Source organism: Pseudophryne corroboree, chromosome 11 (genome assembly GCF_028390025.1).
Source record: "Pseudophryne corroboree isolate aPseCor3 chromosome 11, aPseCor3.hap2, whole genome shotgun sequence".
Taxonomy (NCBI): Eukaryota; Metazoa; Chordata; class Amphibia; order Anura; family Myobatrachidae; genus Pseudophryne; species Pseudophryne corroboree.
In genome coordinates, this window is record NC_086454.1 from 285348108 (window position 1) to 285366637 (window position 18530).

At 42.6% G+C, this 18530-nt stretch overlaps 1 protein-coding gene across 1 annotated transcript in view; it reads left to right on the forward strand.

Moving 5' to 3' along the window:
• The window catches only part of CDH5 (cadherin 5), a 122857-nt gene that overhangs the window by 60347 nt on the left and 43980 nt on the right, over window positions 1-18530 (forward strand). The window contains exon 2 of the mRNA XM_063945401.1: window positions 17308-17517. Coding sequence (XP_063801471.1) covers window positions 17326-17517 — 192 coding nt within the window. The 5' untranslated portion in view covers window positions 17308-17325. The remainder of the gene's footprint in view (window positions 1-17307; window positions 17518-18530) is intronic.

Genomic DNA, 18530 nt, shown 5'->3' on the forward strand with positions numbered 1-18530 from the left:
CAGGCTGAGAATGCTGTGGGAGGGACCAGGGAGTGAACAGTAGAAGAGAGCCGCTGGAGACAGTGGGGACACAGCAGGGAGGATCTGAAAAGATTCTTCTCTTGCACCTGTGAAGGATTTCACGGACTTTACGCTATCTCAGGATAAAGTACAGTTACACACTGAACTTCCCCCCAAAAATAATGTTTTTTTCTAAACTTGATGAAAGGCATCATTTCTGTGTCCCCATACTAAAGTATGACCACTATGGAAACTATCAGGGGATGATTGTAATGTAAACAGGAGATATCAGTGATATATCATGTGTTACATGCTTAATGAATGGGTCCATAAGTTGGAAATGACAATAGGACATGATAAGTAGGTTAAAAACATTTTTTTAGAAAATAAATTACATGATAATGAATAGGCCCCTAAAAAAATTGAGACTATAAACTAAAAATAGGGAGTTTTGGAAGGTATGTGTTTGGGGATTCTACTAGTGACTTTGTTAAACTATAACAGAGGATCTATGCACAGTACAGTCTAAAAAGCAGCAATTACAATGAAACATTAGGGATCTGATGTAGACTGGGCCATACACCCATTTGCGGACTGCAGGGTACTTCCATAAATTTGCACTGCCCCTGCTTTGGGGAAGTGGGCATACAGTACTGTACATCAGTGTGGGAGATACAGAGTCATATGCATCTTAATCACAACAACACTTATGACTGAAGAGGTGTGACTGGGCTGGGCATTCTCATGAACAGTTAGCAAAGTGTGTTGGTGCAAATGTGAGCTTTGCAGAGCTGGTCATAATAGAAAATATAGATGTTTGATGATGACTAGTAGTAAACAAGGCACATATGTAGAGGTGATTGCATGCAGCTCAGCATTCTGGCAAATATACGCATTTTTAATGTGCACACAGCTTTGACACAAAATAAGCCCCCCATTGACATCCAAATCTGCTTAAGGCTCTAGGTATTCTTTTTTTAACAAACAGTAAATTAATATGGCAGGTTATAAGAAGAAGCTTGGTAATTACCATTATACCTTGTTTTATTTAGGCTGTTACAGTATTAATGATTTTGAGTCCAGCGCAATGTAATGTAACTAACAGTACAACCACAATCACATGATGTAATGAGCAGAGAGGTTTGGAACACCCCTCTGAGCTCTTTCCAACATATACCATGCTGAGAGCTGAGAGTTTGTGAGTGTGACTGGCAGCCATAAATGTATGCCCTCCAGAGAGAATTTGAAAAGTAGATAGGCTAAGAAATATGGCAGATACATGCTAAAATTATACTTAACTTGCTATTAAAAGGGAAAAATTGTGGCATTGCTACTTTAAGAAATGCTGGTGGTGTAATATTAAGTCATCCCCCCACTGGCCAACTATAAAAAGGTTCTTTCTGTGCATGGAAGCTGTCGGCACTTGGCAGTCTGCTCAATTGATTGATAACTCTGCATCATATTTAACATTTCAGGTTCAGAACAGTAATTAAAAGGTGAATCTTATTAAGCACAGACTGTATAATGGTTGGGAGAGAATAATTTCTTCAGAGAATTATCTTCGCTGTTGAAATTAGAAGTCACACTGAATGAAATGTCCTGGATTACCTAATGCTCACAGGAAAATTTCACTTTGCATAGTTATATAGACCTGAAATTCTGCCAGTTCTCCGTCCACTCTCTTTACCTTCCCCAGAACAGCACCAAGTAATGATGAAGAAGATCTGAGTTCTCCTCTCCTATACAAAGTTATTCCCAACAATGGGAGTATTATTATATCCAAAACCATCCACCAATTGTATCGTGTTTTCAGATACATTTAATTTTGGTTTCAGTTGTGTTACTGGGTTCATTACAAATCATATATTCATTCATTGAGCGTTTTTAAATATGATTTTTGACCTTTTGTCACAGTTTATTGAAGAACAGAACTCTCTGTTTACTGTATTTTATAATTAAAGCAACCTTTATTTATAAAGGTCTATCTGGCTGTTCAATGTCAGGAACGAACAAAATAAGCATAGAGGGTTAAAGGGCGCTCTTTCTATTGATAGTGTACCTTTTTATTAATCAGCAAATATTGTGTGGGCTCATTTATTTATTTATTTTCAGAATTCAGATTTAAATAATGCTACAAAGGGCTTACTCTTTATTAGTAGTAGTAGTAGTAATAATAATAATAATAGCAATTTATTTATTTATTACAAGTTATTCATATAGCGCCCACATATTCCGCAGCGCTTTACAGAGAATATTCACATCAGTCCCTGCCCCAGTGGAGCTTACAACTATATTCCCACCACATGTACACAGACACATTCACACTATGGTTAATTTTGTTGGCATCCAATTAACCTGCCAGTATATTTTGGATTGTGGGAAGAAATCCACGCAAGTACGGGGAGAATGTACAAACTCCACACAGTCAGGGCCATGGTGTGAATCGAACCCATGACCTCAGTGCTGTGAGGCAGTAATGCTAACCATTATACTGTCCATACTGCCCATTCAGGAAAACTTGCCTGATATATTGGTAGTCCGATAAGTCTTCTTCACTCTGTGAATGCGCCGGCAGTACCTCGCGCTCCAGTGTCTGCCCACGTCACATGATGGTTGCTGGACACAAGAGGGTGGATCAATGGAGAAGAAGCAGTGGACTTCGCTGCTCCTCTCCGCCCAGCAAGGTACGCTGCTGCTCATTTTGCCATCTTCAGATGGCAAAACGAAATGGAGAAGCTATATGGAAACTTAACATTCCCATTCTTCTCTGAATTGCTCTCCCCATGCTAGTGTATGTGAAAGGTATATTTAAACTAATTAGGGGAATTGCTGAGGAATCTTAGACCTCTCCACTGTAACACTCTTCTTGAATACGAAGAAGCAGTGAAACACCAGGTCCTGAAGTGCTTCGTGACAAAGGGCTTTTTTTCACTGCTGCATGAATAGAACCCAAAGCTCTTTGCTTTCAGCAGAAATAATACTTATATAACCTAATAGAGGTAGATATAGTACACTGTGTATTCATTTATGTTACAGATAATGAAACGTTTATCATGTGTATATTTAATTGAATACAATTTTTACCATATAAAAAAAATGTATAACACTCTATCTAAAACTCTGCATATCTATTAAATGTTGTAGGGAAAAAGGAGAAGTATTGCCAGACAGGTCAGCATTTTATAATCTGGAGGAGACAGACTCTAGTTTCTCAGCGCCTTCAGGTCCAGCAAATTTATAGAGACAAAGAGATGTTTTTTTTCTCACTATAAAGTCCAAAAGTGCAAATGTGCAGTAACCATAGCAACCAATAAAAATTTGTGTAAACAATAAATTATCATTTTCCCAGTTGTGTAAGTGCTATATTCATATCTCCCACCATTTGGAAGTTTGGGATTGGGACAGGGGCACAAATTAATAAAGGAGATGGTCGATTGCTCTCAATTGGAAAAATCCTTCTCCCCCTTCTCTCCCTTCGCTTAGGGCCAAAATCTGGCATATTGCATCAATGGAGAGGATTACATATTACCTCCATGATCGGGGTCACGTGTTTGAGCAGGTATGGGCTCCCTGGCTCCTTGTAGAGCGTAGATCACCACCCCCACCTTCTAGCTCTTGACTCCGTCCGTAGACCCATGGGCGGCAGCTTCTACTTCTTCTCCATCTCTCCTCCTTTCCATCTTTTCTTGTCTACTAGTTCTCTAAATACCTACTGACATCTGTTGGCACCGAATGTTACGATCCTGATGCTCAGGACAGGGGAGATCTTATGTAGTGAGTCCTGAGCACCAAGACGGAATGCTGGGATTGGGAAATGGGAAGGAAATAGCCCCTAGCACCCTACCTCCGTTGTCTTACCCGTGTTATCAATTCACACCTGAACGACTATGGTTTCTTGGGCCCATGGCAGCCGCGTTTGAAGGGCGGATTAGGTCTGCCCAACTCCGATGCCCCCTCAGGTCTTAAAGAGAGACAAGGCGTGAACTGAGACAGGGTAATAACAAGGGGACCTCTAACTGAAACAACCACGCTAGGGGCTATAAACTACCTAAAAACTAAACGTATGTGCGGCACGCCGCCAAAGGAAAAAGAATTACAAAGAAACCACTGTCCACTCCCCTACACGGCACCGCCGAGTTCCGGGGAGGACAGTAAAAGCGGAAACCTCCGCAAATGCACCAATTCCCAATTCACAGTAAAGTAAACACTAAGCGGCATAGGCCGCTACTCACGAAACCGGGCGAGAACCCCAGATGACAAACAGGGTCGCAAGGACTAGAAGGATTCCCAGGACCGGCTTCGGACCTCCAAAGTACCAAAGGGCAGGGAGCAAGATCCACCAAACACGGCTGACAGGAACAAAGTTCTGCAAGGCAGGAACAGCATACAAGAAGCTATCACTGGCGGGGCTGCAGTGTGCTGGCTCACATAAAAAGGCCCTGCTGGCCAATAACAGGAGGACCAGCAGGACCTGCCCCCAGACCCTAATTACTAGTTGCCGTGCAGCTGCCATGCTGCACGAGCAACCTAATTAACTATTCTTAGCAATGGGGAACGCGGTCCACCTGTGACGTACCCGTTGCTATGCACCCGGCGGCCCTGCACGCACGGCGTCCTGCGTTGCCAGGGACCCGGAGGCTATCGTGCGCACGGCGTCCTGGCGTTGCTAGGCGCCATGCGGGGGACAGGGAAGGAGAGAGGCGCGGCGGCCGTGACCGCTGCTCAGTCAGGGCATGGCCGAAGACCGCCGCGCCTAACACCGAGGTTCCACCCCCCCTTCTCCCCACCCTCCCTTCTTTCTCCCCTTTCCCCCTCCCCCCCTTATATAAATTGATATTTTGTTTCCAATGTTTCTTTTTGATTGTTCTTGTTCTTTACTCTAAAAAAAAATTTTGTTCTTTGCTAGACGATGGTTCTTTGGCCGTTTGTCCTCTTTCTCGATGTTTGTTTAACGACTATGTATGACCAAACAAAAATAAAGAATTTCAAAAAAGAAAGGAGATGGTCCCAATGTGGGTGTAGGTTAAAGTCTTAAGCCGGGTACACACTGGGCAACCTCCCCTAGTTAGCAATCAGCGCTATATTGCTGATTGCTAATTAGGGGAGATCGCCAGTGCATACACACTGAACGATATTGATGTACGATATTGTTCAGTGACACCATCCCCCACACTCCCCGAACATGCAGCTCAAAGATATGGATGAAAGAGAATGACCCATGGGTGCGCGCATCGTTCAACCATACACACTAGATGATTTGAACAACAGATCTTTTAAAAAAAGATTGTTATCGTTCATATCTTCTAGTATGTCGTCCAGTGTGTTACGAGGCTTAAGTGATATCTGCAATCTCTGAACAAGGTATGTCACTTTTTTTGCAGGAGGTAGTTGTTAGGATTGGGAAGTAGGTGTGTACCTTACAATGGGCGGGCACGTGTGTGATAACATAGTATTTAGTAATAACAGGCACAGTACTATGACATAATGCACTAATATAATAGTTTACAATCTACAAAATAATACACATATGTTGGTAGTATAATAACATGTACACTGGAATAGCAAAATCTAATCAGTCAAAATGAGACTGAGATTATTTTAGGGCATCTATCTATAATATATACCTAGTGATCTGAAAGCAGCATTGTGTGGACCCTTTCTGTTCAGCATATCAATGCACTAGTAACCAATGACATCCCGGCATCAGCTTTATGATTGCTCCTTTAAAAGATTAAATAGAAATCTGCTTAATTGCCATGGACTGTTAGATAGCAGCTGCCTCATTACTATAGTATTAGCATATGGGACAGTTTCGGTGCATTCAGCCAGTCAGAAATTGGTGCCAATCTTTATCATTTTCAGTTCGCATTTTGCACCAAGGATCAAGCACCTGCAAGCAATCCACCTACATAGGCATCATCAAGTGGATATAGGTATAAAGGCCCATATTTATGATGCCTTGGAGAGTACGGAAAATGGTATTTATTCTCTTCAAACTTTGCTTTTGTGACCAGGACATTTTATATTTTGAAATTTACCTATTTCAGATGATCAAAGGGCAAATTTGCATTTTCTCTTACATAATGTGAGAAAAATCAATGTATGTATGAAAATGAACATACAAAATTGTACAAAAATGACCACAAAAAAATTAGTGAGTAGCTTTTTGAGATTTACAATCATACAGTACATAACTTTCAGTTCCCAGATGTAGTCTTGTTATACTGTCTTTGGTACCAGCGTTCGCACTCCAGAATACACTGGTGGAATCACTCGCCTTGCTCCTCCGAGTATGCTCCCATGTTCTCCTTGAATTTCTCAAGATGAGTATCAAGAATATGGACTTTGAGGGACATCCTGCACCCCATTATGCCGAAGGTCTTCATAAAAATCTCAACCAACTGCACATAGTTTTCAGCCTTGTGCCCAGAAAGCCGGGAACCACTGCGATAAAGCTGGTCCAAGCAGCTTCCTCGTTTCTTTAGGAATTCCTTGCATTGGAGGATCTTCCTAATCTGTAGAAAAACACAGGCTTTAACATTTGCCTCAGACAGTTTAGAGAAGAAGTCTTGAGGGTACTTGAAGGCTGCTGAATCTAGAGCTCTTCCAAATTGTTCCATAAGGCCCAACTTGATGTGTAATGGAGGAATCAACACCTTCCTGGAGTCCATCAGTGGCTCCCACTTGATGTTATTCATACTCACACAGAACTCCGTCTGCTGTGGCCAGTGTCATCTGTTATAGTGCACCTCGGTGTCTGTGCTGGCCCAAATGCAAAGAAAGCAGGGAAACATGTTAAAACCACCTTGGAAACAATTAGCAATCCCACCATTTTGAAGTCTCTGATGACTTCCCAGCCATACTCTTCATATTTCAAGGCTTCTAGCAAGATCTTGATGCTGTTGTAATGCTCTTTGCGGTGCACCTCTTTGGCTAGATGACAGTAACACATGAGTCTGGGGGGCCGGCAGATACAGCAGGAATGCAGCTGAATGCTCTGCCCTGGCAACAGCTGTAATATACACCAAGCTGATTCCTGGTGAGCTTACCATTCCCGCAGTCTCCCGGCAATATGAAGCAGCGTTTGGAGGTGCAGTCAGTATAATTAGGTTTCCTTCTGGCAGAGTTGGACTGCTCTGCAGCCCCGCGTTGCAAATGTACTGAAGTATCCTAAATGTCCTGGAAAACATGAACATTTCAAAATAATCTGTCCAGGCCGCGGTTATAACTTTACTGATGCAGGAATCCCGCCCAGGTGAAATCCCGACAGGCAGCATATGGTGACTGGTGGTATCCCAGCTCCAGTCATCCATACCAAACCCTTTGTGGGGAATAATTGCAATTTTCTATACTCTTGGTGCATAAGCAATTAGGAAATAACACTTCAAACACAAGGACAAACAAAAAAAAATACAATTTGTTACATTGTGTTATTAATTAAACTCTGGTTTGTGCAAAATCGCAACCAAAATGAGGTTTTAAAATACACAAATCACACATATATTGTAGTGCAAAGCATGCAGTTTATAACAGTCTTCTTAAAATCCACCTGCTCCGGCATGCAATAGGGCTACCTATTGAAGCCATTCATTGAATATCACAGGAGTTATCTTTGATCAGATGGAAGCTGTATACCATTGACTGATTGTTTATTCAGGACGGTGGCTATGGTTAAAACATTTTTTTTGGTAGAATAAATGCTTACAATAAAGCGGCTGTAGTATCATGCCTTTCAGATCAAACCAATTTGGAGCCTTCAATCTGTAAATGTCACCAGTCCATAGACTCATGAATCAGACAATTAATTAAATAAACCTAAAGTTGACAAACCATTTGTTCTTAAGAAGCAAAATCAGATTTAAGCCTGCAGAAGGCAAGGCTACACAGCGTATGTTTGCAACCATTCATCTCTTGTCTCCTGATCTATATTGTTTCATTACATTGCAGCATTTATGTAGCCCGACTTTCCTGTCTTCCAAAGTAGAGATTTACTACTCCTGTCTTCGAGAAGGTCCATCAATGCATCCATGATAATTGGGGTTTATACGAAGTTTGTGAATGCCAGCTTCTCTCAGGAGGTGGGATGCTAAGTTAAAAATGCGATAAAATCTCAGAAAACTTCAGTTTTCAGAGGTTTACCGCAATACATATGGATCGCCATATGTATTAAAAATGGTTCACAGCAGAGGTACTAGCTGTGGACCAGTGGCATATCAAGCCCCATTAAATTCTATGGGGCTGCAATGTGCCCGTATGCAGCAAGCTCCAGAAAGCAAAATCTTCTGCATGATAGGTAACGTCATGTATAGATCGCATTGCCTATAGAAGCCTATAGGCTCTTTACACAAAAAATCCATGGAAAAGGCTCCAAAGGATCCATCTTCATCCCCCTGACTATTGCACATGCGTAAACTGAGGGCCACGAAAGCACAATAGGACTCCCTGATGTCTTCTCTTCGTACAGGATGGATCTTATTGGAAGAGCTGTGCTGGCAGGTAGGAGTGGCGGTTCCAGAGGTGGGGCTGCAGCACAGTCCAAAATTCAAATAGGGAAGCCACACCAACTGTCACTCCACACGCTGCCAAACAATTGCTAGCCAGGACTCACTGGCAGTTGATGCCAGTGAGGTAAGAGTACCTGCATACCGTTGATCATAGATGCTGGTGTGGACGCAAAAGAGGAGGCAAGGTATTTCAATTTTCATGTGAAACTATATAAACTCAACCAGTTGTGGATGTATCTTACAATTTTTCACACTGCGCGTGCTCTGTAACTGAGTGCACGCACCTACAGCCAGATGCATTTCAGCCGCATCTCCACTTGCAGCTGAATGAACATAACTGGACTGTGAGAGGGATCTCGCATGTAGACTAAGTTGTGTGAAGGCATGTCGAGGGTGTGTACTTGCTGAGTTGCACATGCACAGGAGTCCGTCTGAGTTCAGACGTATCAGGCTGGGGCAATGGTGGTTGCCAGCGGCAGCTCCTACTTACTTTAAGTGGGGTGCTGCCGCTACCCCCATCCCAGATAGGATAGGAGACATGGATCCTAGGGTCCAGGCACCTGCGCAATTGATCTGGCAGGTGATGGGACCGGCACAGGCACAGACATCGTGGTGTGACTGCACATGCACCGCAGTCCATAGAAGCCAGATTGAGCTGCATGAAAGGCAGGAAGTGGCTTCCTACAAGAAGCCAGCTCTCTGCATATCGCAGCCTGGTCTGGCAGTCCTGGAGGGAAGAAACACCTCCCAGTGGGACTGCCTTGTGTGTCTGTGACTGACAGATAGGACTTCCAGTAGGAACCACTGCCAGTCACAGTGAAGCCAACGAAGTCACGGACTGCATTTGGCTTCACTGACACTGAGCTGGGTGGCGGATTTTTACCTGGAGGGGGGGGTGGGGGGGGGGGGGGGGGCTGCAGCCCATAAGTAAAATCAACCAGTGGTGATGGCTATTTCTACAAGAGAATGAATAGGGGCAGTGCAGTTGCATATATACTCAAAACTCTGCATATGGGGGGTGAATATTCACATTTATTTCAAAGCATGCGTAAATTGTGTTCGACTTGTATGCATTTCTGTATTGGCCTCTTAGGGGGCACAAGCAAAGGGAATTTTCAAAGACCAAATCGGGGGCAATTTGCATAAATATGCCTATTTGTGCTCCTAGTGCATTCATTGATATACAGATACAATCTGGTTTAGTAACTTCCCCAAGAAAATCAGTCACCTCTTATTTTTGTGGAAATGTGGATGCAAGCAGCTATTTTCATGAACAAGTCACATGAAATCCCACTATCACTTCCAAACCATCCACAACCCTATTAATTAAATGTATAAAAAATGCTTTATTTTAATAATAAAATGTTTTGCATTTATTTAGTTCTGTTATTTCCATCCTGAGATGGTGATGAGTAGACAAGCACTGCTACTGTACATGTATCGCTGCAATAATTATTAAATAGACTTTCTTATGCTTACTGTACTTTCCTGGGATATGGCCTTTTGCCCTTTAATAAACAGACCCCTTAGTTCTGTAGTAAGACGGCACTGCACCCATGTGCTGTGTGAACAGCGCCGATCCAGGAATAAACCGGAAAGGTGCTGCGGTGAAAAGGGATCTGGGTCTGGCGTGGTTTGGAACTGTGTTCCAAATCTCGGTTCAGACCCTAGAATTAAGTGGAAAAGGGGTAGTACACAACCAGTGTCGGACTGGGGCAGGGAGGGCCCACCGGGGGAATGCAGTGGCAGAGGACATGCTTAGGGGTGTGGCCAGCTACAATTTAAGTGCACAGTCTGGAACCTGATCCATAGAGGAGGAGGTGGGCCCCCTGGTCGTGGGGCCCACCAGTGGTTTCCCCTGTATCCCTGTGGGCCAGTCCAACCGTGTAGACAGCTATAAAGGGAAAAGTAATTAATTTATCAGGCAACACTGTATGTTGTGCAGATATTGGGGATGATATTGTTATTATTATTATTATTATTATTATATTATTATTATTATTATCATCTTATTTTATTTACAGTACATGCTAGGAAATGGGATGACCTGTAGACGGCTAAGTCACTTAAAACAATCGCTGTTCACTAGCCACAGATCAATGCTAGAAATAGTAACACTAGCGAACTGCACGTTTTCCTGTCTTAAGGTTATATTAATATAAATTTGATATTCATGCTATATAGCTATTTAAGTGTATCAACTGTAAAAACCACTGTCATAAAAAATAAAAAATGGATAATCCACAACCGGCGCGGCAGTTTCTTTACTCTCCGTGATATTAATAATAGTAATTTTACCTCTATTTTAATGTCGTGTTTTAAAGCTCCAGAGAAATTACAAGAACATTTTTCCTAGGCCAGTTTCTCAGGAATTAAATAATAAAAGCTCAGCAGTGTGATGAGAAACCACATAATATAAATATTGTCAGCGAGAAAAAGATATGGATTACTGCCACATTTAATAAATTCTCCAAATAGTCTCTTTATTCTCTATAAAATATGAGGTAAAGCAAATACAATGAGGAAATCCTGAGAACCAAGAAAATTCAGTCATTAAAGCACAAATATCCTCCCCGGTTCCAATATATATATATTTTCTAAATGGAAAATTCCCAATTTTCACCTCAAAATGGCACATTTATTAATTTACTAGTTACCGTCAGCCCATAGCAATATAATAAACGCATAGACTAATAAAATCTTAGTGTCTGCAGCCGACAATTGCTTCCATTGACTGCAATAACCACTCGATATTAGTGTATGCTTAACCTTCCATTAACCTTGCATAGAAAGATCTAGAAGCCAATACTTTACTTTTATGAAGATGGGTTTCATGTGATTGAGTTGGCTTTATTCAACCTAATAGCCTCCACCGGGAGCTGTGAATTAAATGTCTTTCAACAAAAATGTCATAATTATTTCATCGTTATTTTTGTAAATAAGGTGCTCTGGCGTCTCATATCCCAGAGATAAATCAATGATCTATGCGCGCTCACGCCATAATTAAAACATATACCGTACCCATCATAATTTCCTTAAGAGGGAAGATGTATCAAACATGGCAATATGAATGTGATGCTACGCGATAACCAGCTGTTCTGGCAATGCCTTTACATCCTGGCTTCTGGCCTGGTGTTTGAAATACACATGTGTGGCCCTCAGCTGGCGCATGCACAAGAGAGAATTACTGTAAGTTAGTGTAGCAAAAAAGTAACCCACAGGTTACAATAGCAACCCAGTTTAATGACGCTAGCCAGTGTCGGACTGGGGCATGAAGGGCCCACCGGGGGAATGCAGTTATAGGGGCCCATACTTAGGGGTGTGGCCAGCCTCCACAGAGGCTTGAAATACACAATAGTTTAGTGCAATGTAATGCAACATATCTACCATGTATAATACAAGTGCACAGTCTAGAACCTGATCCCTAGAGGAAGGAGTGGGCCCTCAGACAGTGGGGCCTACCGGTGGTTTCCCTGGTACCCCTGTGGGCCAGTCCGACCCTGACGCTAGCTGTTGGGCACAAGCTCAGGAAACTTACACTTTCCAAAGCTTTATCCTCTGACAGGGAAGAAGTGCGACCTGTGCCAGCCCTGCCCACTAGGTGTGGCATCATGATGTCATGGGTTTAGAGGGCGGGGCCAGCTGTGGGAAGTAGAGCTCTGCGTGGAAAATCTTAAGGATGCTCCAGGCTGCTCCGCAGGCTGTAGGGTACCTCTTTGTAGGGTACCTTGGACACACAGGGCAGCTCTGCAGTAGCGCTACTATCTGCAGGGTGAAATTCCAGGCCATATGCAGGTGCAGAGGGCCAAAAATTGCGCTGCCCCCAGGGTCCTGTGCCCTGTGCTACGGCAACAGTGGCTGCAACACTGAGTGGGGGTTGTGGTGGCGGGGGGTTTACAGACAGCTACGGCATGCAGGTTCTTGCAGGGAGAGATTACAGACAGCGGCACCGGGTTTGGCAGGAGGGGGCTACAGCTTTGTGTGTAGAACACAGACTGGTCTCTCCCCGGCATATATCACACTGATATATATCACACTGGGCCGGGAAAATGTTATATGCGCATGCGCAGTGCAGATGAAATCCTGCAAACACCACAGTTGTAGGGGCAAAAGTATCACACTTCTGAAAATATGAAAAAGCAGCTTTTCGGAAGTGACACTTTAGTTAATGAGGCATGATGAATGCCTCCAAAAGGTTCTTTGAACTCATGTTGAGTTCCAAACATGATTTTCTCTATTGACAATTACGTATGTCATGATGAATAGGCCCCTTTGGCTTCTATGCTAAAAACAACTCTGCAAAAAAACAAAATCTTTATCTAGCATAGGCCTATTATAAACCGCATATGCCATGTCCATCATGAGGTAAAATGTTCCCATGCAATAATTTTTACAGCCTGTTGATGCTATAAGAAAGAACCATGCATTTAGTGCAGTATGAGCTGGTTCTCTCCCTGTTATGGGGTTTCCATCAAAACAACCTACTATACAATATACATACTGTATTCCTACGCATTGTTTCAAAGTAGAGGAGGCAATTTGGTAAATTGTGTATTGTTCGTCCAGAATTTGAAAGACAATTTGTTTCACTGGGTTGTCAGGTATATTTATGTCAGTATTGTCTGGGACCACCAGCAATTGCAAAATTTCTGACATTAAAAAGTACACTTAATTAACACACAGTGGCTGCAGACATTTTTTGGCCTGGATTACTAGTCACCTCACCAATAGAGATGCTCAAAAATCTTGACTGGTTTTAAATTCAATTCTATTCACCCAGTTACATGGCCATGAACATTTTCGCATTTTTGAAGTAGGAATTGTGAATAAACCCTAAGCTTTTTCACTTGTATCTTTGTCTCCCGATGGTGTATGTTGTCGCTTTTTGGCATGTGCGATTTGTGGTGATTTTGCGGCTTTCACATGGGATGTCACTTCATAAGTCACATTTGAATGAGCTATAATTCGCAGTAGAATGCCTCACAAGTCACATGCCAGACCAAAGTCAACCTTTGTTAAATTTCCCTCTGGGGGGGGGATCATTGGATCGACCAGAATTAGGTTGGCAGCCAATAGGTCAACCTGTTGGGTCGACATGCAATAGATTGACAGGGTCAAAAGGTCGACAAGGTCAATAGGTCGACAGAAAAGGTTAACACTATTTTTGTTTTTGTGTCTCATTTTCTTGGTTAAACTACATGTGACCCCAATTTGTGTACCACGTTTGCTCACCACGCATTCGGCTAGGTGCTTCGCTGCGATAAGGTTGCTCAGAATGTCCACCAGAACTAACCTGCCAAGAACAGTGAATCTGTGTTCAAGAACACAGCCGCTGGCTTCAGAACACCCTGAAAACGTGACACACCTTAGTTTTTAAAGCCACGCCCCATCTTTCCCCAAACACCACCAACCTGTCAATCAGGCTGCAGCTAACTCAACACTGCGACCGGAGCCACAGGACCATCGCTGCATATGTGTACTGTGGCTCCAGTGCGTGCCCAACTAAACAGTGAATTGCCAGAGCATCCGGAGCTGAATCAGGCGCACTGTTTGCATACAAGTCTTGCTGTTTGTGTTCTAGGTTTGCATGTGAGGTGCATTGTTCTATTACACTGTTCATTTTAAAATTTGTGTTTTTCACATTTTCATTATTTAAATGAATTTTCCTAATTAAAAAAAAAAGTGTTTAACATTTCTTTAAAATGAATTTAGAAAACTCTATATAGAGTATGTGAAGTGATTTGAATGCAGTTGAATTTATTAGAATGTGGTAGAACCTGTTTGACTTTCTTGAATATAGCCTGATTAAATCTCTTGTTACTGTATGAGAATGTTGCCTTTCCATTTGGGAGGCAATCAAGTTCCTGGCTGCCGGGATCCGAGCGGTCAGGATACCAATGCCACAATCCCAACTCCCGGTGAAATACTGGCGGTCAGAATAAAGACCACCTCCCAGAATCCCTACTCGGGTGGTGGTCCATGCCACCACCCATGGGGTCGCCACTGTGCCCGAAGCGCAGTGAGTGCAGCGAGCTCGCAAGGGAACATGCTGCGCTCACCACAAGTATTCTGGATGTCGGGATCCCAGCATCGGTCTCCTGAACCCCGGGATCCCGACAGCTGGGATCGGACTGGGGCATGTAGGGCCCACCGGGTGAATACAGTGGTAGGGGCCCATGTTTGGGGGTTTGGCTAGTCTCTAGAGGGGGTATGCTCAGCTGCCACATATGTTTTCCTAACCATTTTGCAAGTGTTGGCCCCCTAGATAAATAAATACAGTAAATACTGTAGTGCATGCATGATAATGTACTAGATTAGTAACAGCACAGTCTGGATCCTGATCCCTAGAGGAGGGGGTGGGCCCCAGGCAGTAGGGCCCACCGGTGGTTTCCCTTGTACCCCTGTGGGCCAGTCCAACCCTGGCTGGGATACATACTTGCCTAACCTGCCGGAATGGCTGGGAGGCTCCCGTAAATTGGGTGGCTCTCCTGGCTCCCTGGAAAGGTGGGCTAGTCTCCCACTTTCGTCATATGATTCAAAGAAGAGAGGAAAATGTCCAAAATGTGGTGCACAAAAAATACATAGTAGCTAAAATATAACTTTTATTAGTTTTCCAAATAAAAAATATGAGTAAAAAGCGAAAAATTTATTTAAAAGTGAAAGTGTAGAGGTGTCAGAAAGAATGAAAATGTGTATTAAAAAATCGCTATATGTGAAAGGACTCCATGAAATATTTTTTCTGAAAAAATTCACGAGATAGAAGGAGAGCAAAAGATCTGTGCCCAATGTATTAATATAACGTAATATAACATCCAATCTTGGGTACAGTGTGATCTCCAGTAAATATATCAATCAATATTAAATCTATGGGACTTTATGGGTTTATTTTACATATAATCTTGTTTCTTAAATGATGCCCTAATGGGTGGAATTCCCAATGTCCTCAAAAAATGTGTCACGCACCTCGAGCTCGAGGCCTCACAGTTAGACTAGTTGGTTGAACATATATATTCTATGTGAAAAATACATTAATAGGTGCTAGTGCCCACTACCAAGCCTCTTGTGAACATATCCAAATACATGCACAGATGTTTGTTTAGATGTGTTAATTGTGGACCAATCCACTTATAGGGCTCCAAAAATCCCTCCTATCTCACATAAGTGGTGATATGAGTAGAAAAATCTCCCATTCAACGTGATGTTATATCTATCTTTGTACCACTGAGATGGGGAATAATAGGTAGCTCCCAAATCTCAGGTTAAACTAATACACTGAGGGAGAGAAGTATTGGGATATAGTAACTGTATAAATACTCCTTATAGATGAAGTTTCTTTGTTTCAAGGGAGTGTACTATGCAAACCCCCTTATCTTGATATTGGATTGCGAAATCTTGGGATATGGTAGCATATATAATCTCACTATTTCTATACTTTGAGTGTTGAGGATTCTGGGAAATGCATATATAATTTTTACAGTGTCTCTTCAACGCTATCTATTACTACCACTGTGGGGCAGTCAAGCACTAAGAATATCTAAACTGTGGGTCACTCTAGGTGCATTCACATATGATTGATATTCACAGTATTACAACATGATTGAAAAAAAAGTTAAAGTAAATATAGAGTCCATTATTTTCACATAAGCTTCAGCAACCTAACGCGGCGTTTCGCTATTTAGCTTCGTCAGAAACGCCGCGTTAGGTTGCTGACGATTGATATATTTACTGGAGATCACACTGTACCCAAGATTGGATGTTATATTACGTTATATTAATACATTGGGCACAGATCTTTTGCTCTCCTTCTATCTCGTGAATTTTTTCAGATATTTCATGGAGTCCTTTCACATATAGCGATTTTTTAATACACATTTTCATTCTTTCTGACACCTCTACACTTTCACTTTTAAATAAATTTTTCGCTTTTTACTCATATTTTTTATTTGGAAAACTAATAAAAGTTATATTTTAGCTACTATGTATTTTTTGTGCACCACATTTTGGACATTTTCCTCTCTTCTTTGAATCATATGACTATAGTCTTTGTGTCCGTGGTAGCACCCCCCATTTTTTGTGTTGACTTTAAAGTGAAACCAAATTAATGTATTTCTCTGGGGGCCTCTAACCTAAACAATACTTACCTATACTTCAGCCTGTGCGCCCTTATCTCTAGATAGTCTCCCACTTTCCACAGCAGCCCCACACACCCTGCCTCGGGCCACCCACAGCAGAGGGCAGCCCGAATGGGGTGGGCAGACCGAGGGGATATGATGACGCAATTTGCACTGAATCGCGTCATCGTAGGTCCGCCCCCCGCTCTACAGTGCCTGTTTTCTCTGCACTGTATAGCGATGGCAGGGCCACGATGATGCATTCATGATGCCACACCCATGGACTGCCCACCTTCAATGCTGGCCACACCCCCGGACAGCCCACCTCGCCGCTGCTACGCTCCCATTAGCCTGTCACGCTGCCTCCTTCCGGAGGAGGGTGCAGCAAGATAGGCAACCATGCCGGGATATCATACTGAATCCCTCTGTTTACAAGAAGTTAGTCACATCAAAGAGCCTCATGAGCCCAAGGTGTACCAAGCTCAGAGTGAGTTGAATATTTCTTCAGCCTATATGATAACAAAATCAGAAATGTTAATGTTTACGTGTGCACTGGCAGGCGTCATTCTCAATATTATTGGTTCAATTCAAAAAATTGAACCAGTCGGCAGTTTGTACAGTGATATTCCTATGTAACTTCATTTAATTCCTGTTTGTCGTCCAAATAGATAATGACTTGCTCTTATTTACAGACTGCTGGACAGCCAGCAATGATGAAGTTTCTGTGGCTTCATCTGCTGGTTAGTACATATGTTTCTGGGCCTCTGGTCCTATGTACTAAGGAAAAAAGACACCAGGGCAGACATCACATCGAGCACCACAGCCGAGTGAAGAGGGACTGGGTATGGAATGAGATGTCAGTTCATGAGGAGCAAACAAAGCTCCCATTTTACATAGGAAAGGTAAGCTAGAATTGCATCTGGTAAAGGAGTCATCACTTCCTGGTTATACGTGTCCTCCCTATGATGGTGCTACTCCAACAAGTGAGCGGGCCTGGCAGATCTCATGTACGGTCTTCCTGTGACCTGAGCTGTATTTGGCACAGTAAGATAAACTGTAATACAAATAGTGGGTTTTATAATAAATGTACAAGAGCAACTGCGTGGTAATTAGCTGTCTATCAAGTGGCAATTAAACATAAGTAAATATATGATTGTTTTGCACAAGATGTTTTACTTTGCTGTTAGTAGATTACCCCAACTAGGAGTCACTGTAAGATTCATGAAATAGATTAAATTAACACCCAGAGCAATAAAGATTCTTTCCAATAAGTTATGATAAATAAAAATGGAAAACATGTTGGTGATTGACTTCTCCAGGCACATGTGTAAGGTCCCAGGCTCATGTAAAAGTGGCTAGCAGTGCCCTTTATGTGGTCGTTTGACTTTTTGTTAGCCAACCAACTGTATAATATGCAGACAGGATTACAGGCATTTATTACCAGAATCTCCCTTCTTTAGTAACTACTGTATGACAGTTAAGGAATAAATTCAGCTCATTAAAGACCTTCTCACCACAAATTGTAGTCATGCGGACTCAAATAATAAAGTGGTCCGCAGAAATATAACCCTAATGAGCTAATGCATCTGAGGAGAACCTGTCACCATAATTAGGCCCAGATTTATTAAGCCTTGGAGAGTGATAAATTGCAGGGTGATAAAGTACCAACCTATCAGCTCCTAACTGTCATTTTTCAAACACAGCCTGTAACATGACATCAAGGGTGGGATTCAAATCTTTTCTGCCCCCTCCCGCCCCCATCGCGCCCGCCGGCAGTATTCAAATGTTAGTGCCGATGGTCGCGATATCAGCATTTCAGCTCACCACCACCAGGGGTGGCGAGCTGAAATGCGTGAAAAGTGACCCGTTTGGATGCCCAAACGGGACTTTTCACGATCGCGCCCATGTCTTTAGT